Source organism: Aptenodytes forsteri, unplaced genomic scaffold, assembly GCF_000699145.1.
Source record: "Aptenodytes forsteri isolate BGI_AS27 unplaced genomic scaffold, ASM69914v1 Scaffold245, whole genome shotgun sequence".
In the NCBI taxonomy this organism is placed as follows: Eukaryota; Metazoa; Chordata; class Aves; order Sphenisciformes; family Spheniscidae; genus Aptenodytes; species Aptenodytes forsteri.
The window spans coordinates 1,236,586-1,240,510 of record NW_008795686.1 but is presented as its reverse complement, the minus strand read 5'-3'; the positions used below and the strand labels follow the sequence as shown (position 1 = coordinate 1,240,510).

The window sequence follows — 3,925 nt, the reverse complement described above, 5'->3', positions numbered from 1 at the left end:
CCATCTTTTTTATAAGCCCCCTTTAAGTACTGATAGGCTGCAATAAGGTCTCCCCGAAGCCTTCTCTTCTCTAGGCTGAACAACCCCAACTCTCTCAGCCTTTATTCATAGGAGAGGTGTTCCATTCCCCTTGTCATTTTTGTGACCCTCCTCTGGACCCGCTCCAACAGGTCCGTGTCTTTCTTATGCTGAGGACACAGTACTCCAGTTGGGGTCTCACCAGAGCAGAGTAGACATGAGCCAGCAACGTGCGCTCACAGCCCAGAAAGCCAACTGTATCCTGGGCTGCATCAAAAGAAGTGTGGCCAGCAGGTTGAGGGAGGTGATTCTGCCCCTCTGCTCTGCTCTAGCAGTTGCAGTGAGGGTGCAGTTGTCAAACGGAGAGCCCAGTTTAGCCTTAAATAATCTAATATCCAAACTAGCCTGCTCCCCCAGTTCAGGGATTTTCTTTTACGCACTTTGCAGGAAATTGGATCAAATAATTTCCTCACTGGTTTATGTCAATCAGTCAGTCTGCTAGCACCAAGCTGTTAATTATCCCAGCTCTTCCTCAGGAACCCAGAAAAGCATCTGCAACCCCAGGCCACAATGTAAACTTTGTGTTTCTTGATAACACAAAGGAAAGTAAAGTAAATAAAAGTAAGCCAGTCCTAACTGATCTTTGGACTCCACCAACTTGACATTCAGACCAAATTGTCAAACATATTTCAGCCAGTCAGAGACATACTATACTCCTCCAAACAATTTAGACTAACATAAACTAGGGATGTGCCAAAACCAGCCGTAGGATTCTCTCTGTCCATCACACAAGCAGAACCATTCATGCAGTCATTTAGTAAGAAACAGGGGAGCTCAGCCTATCCGAAGATGATATACACCATTGCTAGACCCTGCGCTTTCAGATCTGGAGAGGAGGCAAAAGGATATAAAATTACTGACTACGTACCTCTAGGTGGTTTCTGGTGAACTTTTACGAAATCTGCACCACATAAGTGATTGAGTTTCTCCTTGGTTCCATCATTATATAGGTGAATTAGCACCTCCTTTGGAAAGTAGGGCTCCATTTCTGATAGTTTCAGGGCTCCTATTCCATTGGCACAGTCAATCTTCAGGTGCCTCTGACTCTCTCCAGAGCTGGGAGACTTAGCACAAGGGAAGAAGGGGTAAAGTGAACTCATAGCCTAGTGACACCACACCTAGAGACATGCTGAATTTGAAACTTCAGACCCAAACAGGTTAACAAACAGAATATATTCATTTTGTACATTTGCATGAAGAAGACAACGCCTAGTATTCACCTGTTTTATCAGTTCCATAAAAGCTTTGGATAGTTTTTCGTAATAACCTTCCAGTGTTGCTTTCCCATACTGCCCTTGGGTGTTTCGACAGCAGACCATGTAATGTAGCTGTGGTGTTGTCACCAGACCATAATCTATCATAAAATAAAAGGCACAACACTCAGAAATAGAATACTAAATTAATTCCTCCTTAAAAGTTGTACAGTACTTGCTATTCTACAATAAACAGACAAACGCAGTGCAGGAAACCCATATTAAATTTTGCAAGTTCTGTTACGAAAAGATGAACACCCCCCCCTTGCATTAAAGCCATACAACTATCCTGAAAGAAGATCATTACAAGCAAAAATGGAAACGGTGTCCGGGCTACTGCTTTAGGTCCACATAACAGAGTCACATTTACATAAAAACTTGAAATCAGGGTAGAATTGCAAAAGCACAACGTACCATGGTACTGACCACCTAGAACGGAGATACCATCTATTACTGACTGTGAGAGTTTCTCGCTGCTTGGCCTGGAAAACAACAAATACAACTGAAAACCTTTGCAAAAGACATTTATGTATGGACTTGGGAAGGAAGCACATGCGGAAGAAGACTCTATAAGCTTCCTGCCAGTAGACTTAGACTCAATATGAAGAAATCCATACCTTTTTGTACTGTAGGGGCCTCCCAATAAAAAAGTTTGAAAGCCACCACCCCAGAGAATTGCAAAGACAAGTAAACTGCTGAACACATGTGGATGTCACACCGTACCCACAAAAAAAAAAAGAACACCACCAAACCCACAATAAAGCATCTCATTCAGAAACAGTGCTAGGAAGTTCTCATAACTATCAGGGAAGCTAATATAGGAACAGCATTGGAAAACTTTTGTTTATTGCTAGAATTATAAATTACTTTAACAGGTAGCACACTAGGCATTAAAAAAAAGCATAATCTGGCTGCGGAGGGCTAAACATCCAAAAGCACCCATAAACAAAACGTTGGCACTTCCATAAAAGCAGCACACATCTACCGTATTTTGTAATTACCTGGTGTCTCTACCGATAAAAACTGAAGCATCTTTGTGCTGGTTCACTGCTGCTTTTTGACAGATCTCAGTTACTATTTTCTGTAATTCTCGTTCCTCCGCATTTGCTAGTTGCGTGGCATACTCTTCCCAGGAAGGATGCAGCATTTCACCAAGAGGATCAACCAGCTTTACGCCATTGTCTTCCTTAGAGGAAAACAGAACAAAAGATACCAAGCGGGAAACTTAATAAAGTCTCTTTGAAGACAGCCGACACATGGTTCAGTCACACTGCTTCTTTAAATGTGGAGCATTTCTGGGAAGCAAGAGCTTAGCTGTTTATTTAAACCTCTAATAAGCCCAAAAAAGTAACGTAACCAGCATGTTAAGCAACTGACTTTTTCCCCCTTATACTTTTGGTATGAAATTCATTTGACATTAAAATGACGTAAGGGGAGATTCTAGTAACCTGGAACGCTCCACAGCAGCGGAAGTCTAAATGCCTGATTTATAATTGCTGCATCTTTTTATTTTTTAAACTAGCAGATTTTGCTCAAAGGTTCATCTCTTCTCAAGGGTACTCCTAGCTTGCCAACGTTACAAATTTCCTACATTACAGCATTTCCACATGACAGAAAATGATGCTCCTGTGTACGGGGAAAAGTAACTTCAAACATGACAGACATCACGTTTACAGGGAGCAGGCTAAACACATGCTTTACGTAGGTCCAAGTGCCTTCAGGATCTGGTCTCTTGGTACCATGAAGAGCTTTGATTCCACCAGACTGATCACATCTATTTTCTTTTTAAAGAAAAGGTTGTTCTTACTTCAGGATTGTGAGATGCTGTAACCATGATGCCAATAGTAGATACCACGGCTTTGGACCTGAGAACTGCCAGCAAGCCCATGCGGAACATGATGTGATCAAGCTGTTCGGCCTTGGTGCGAAATCCAGCGGTGCCATACTGAAGGGTAAGTCCAGCAGGTTTAGGATGTAACGCTGAGTATTTTTTAAGTGCTTCAGAATCCATTTCTAGAGAAGGAAATAACACAGGTGCAAGTGAGAGAAGTCAAGTTGTTATAGTTTCACATTTTGCACTTTAATTTTGAAGCCCATAGGTATTTTAAACCGGCGTCAACACAATGCTGTTCATATCCCACAAATCCCTTGGTGGGACTGCGAGGGGAACCATTACCAGAGCAATCCATGAAGGAGCCTCTACGTTCCCACTACAGCACTAGATAAACAGAGCTCGACCAGATTTCACCAGATGACGAAGGGATGACGGGATTTAGGTGAGGAGAGCCAGGATTCTCAAGCGGCTGGATCCAGGGATCCTGACAAAGTTATTGCAAAGGGCTGGCCATTTCTCACTGCAACATTAGCCACTCAGTGCACTCGGCCACGACTCCACACATTAACTTTTGAGTTCAAAAGCAGCCTGTCCTCCCTCTTCAAGCCCTCGCAGCCACAGGGAAACCCCCAGCAGCGTCACCTGGATGTTCTAACTCGGATCGCGGCTCTGCTAAGGTGCTCTGTACGGACCCACCGCGCCGGCCGTGCCAACGCCACGGTTTCCACCCCGCCCCGGGCACCTGAAGGCGCTGACAGCC

General features: G+C 43.7%; 1 protein-coding gene across 2 annotated transcripts in view; it reads right to left on the bottom strand.

The window, feature by feature from the left end:
- The window catches only part of PGM3 (phosphoglucomutase 3), an 11,618-nt gene extending 8,274 nt beyond the window's left edge, over positions 1-3,344 (bottom strand). For both annotated transcript variants that reach the window (XM_019472988.1, XM_009282710.2), the window contains exons 1-5: positions 3,139-3,344; positions 2,333-2,517; positions 1,746-1,813; positions 1,299-1,432; positions 947-1,142 (exon numbers count right to left, since the gene is read on the bottom strand). In XM_019472988.1, coding sequence (XP_019328533.1) covers positions 947-1,142; positions 1,299-1,432; positions 1,746-1,813; positions 2,333-2,517; positions 3,139-3,342 — 787 coding nt within the window. In that variant the 5' untranslated portion in view covers positions 3,343-3,344. The remainder of the gene's footprint in view (positions 1-946; positions 1,143-1,298; positions 1,433-1,745; positions 1,814-2,332; positions 2,518-3,138) is intronic.
- Positions 3,345-3,925: the final 581 nt, after the last annotated feature.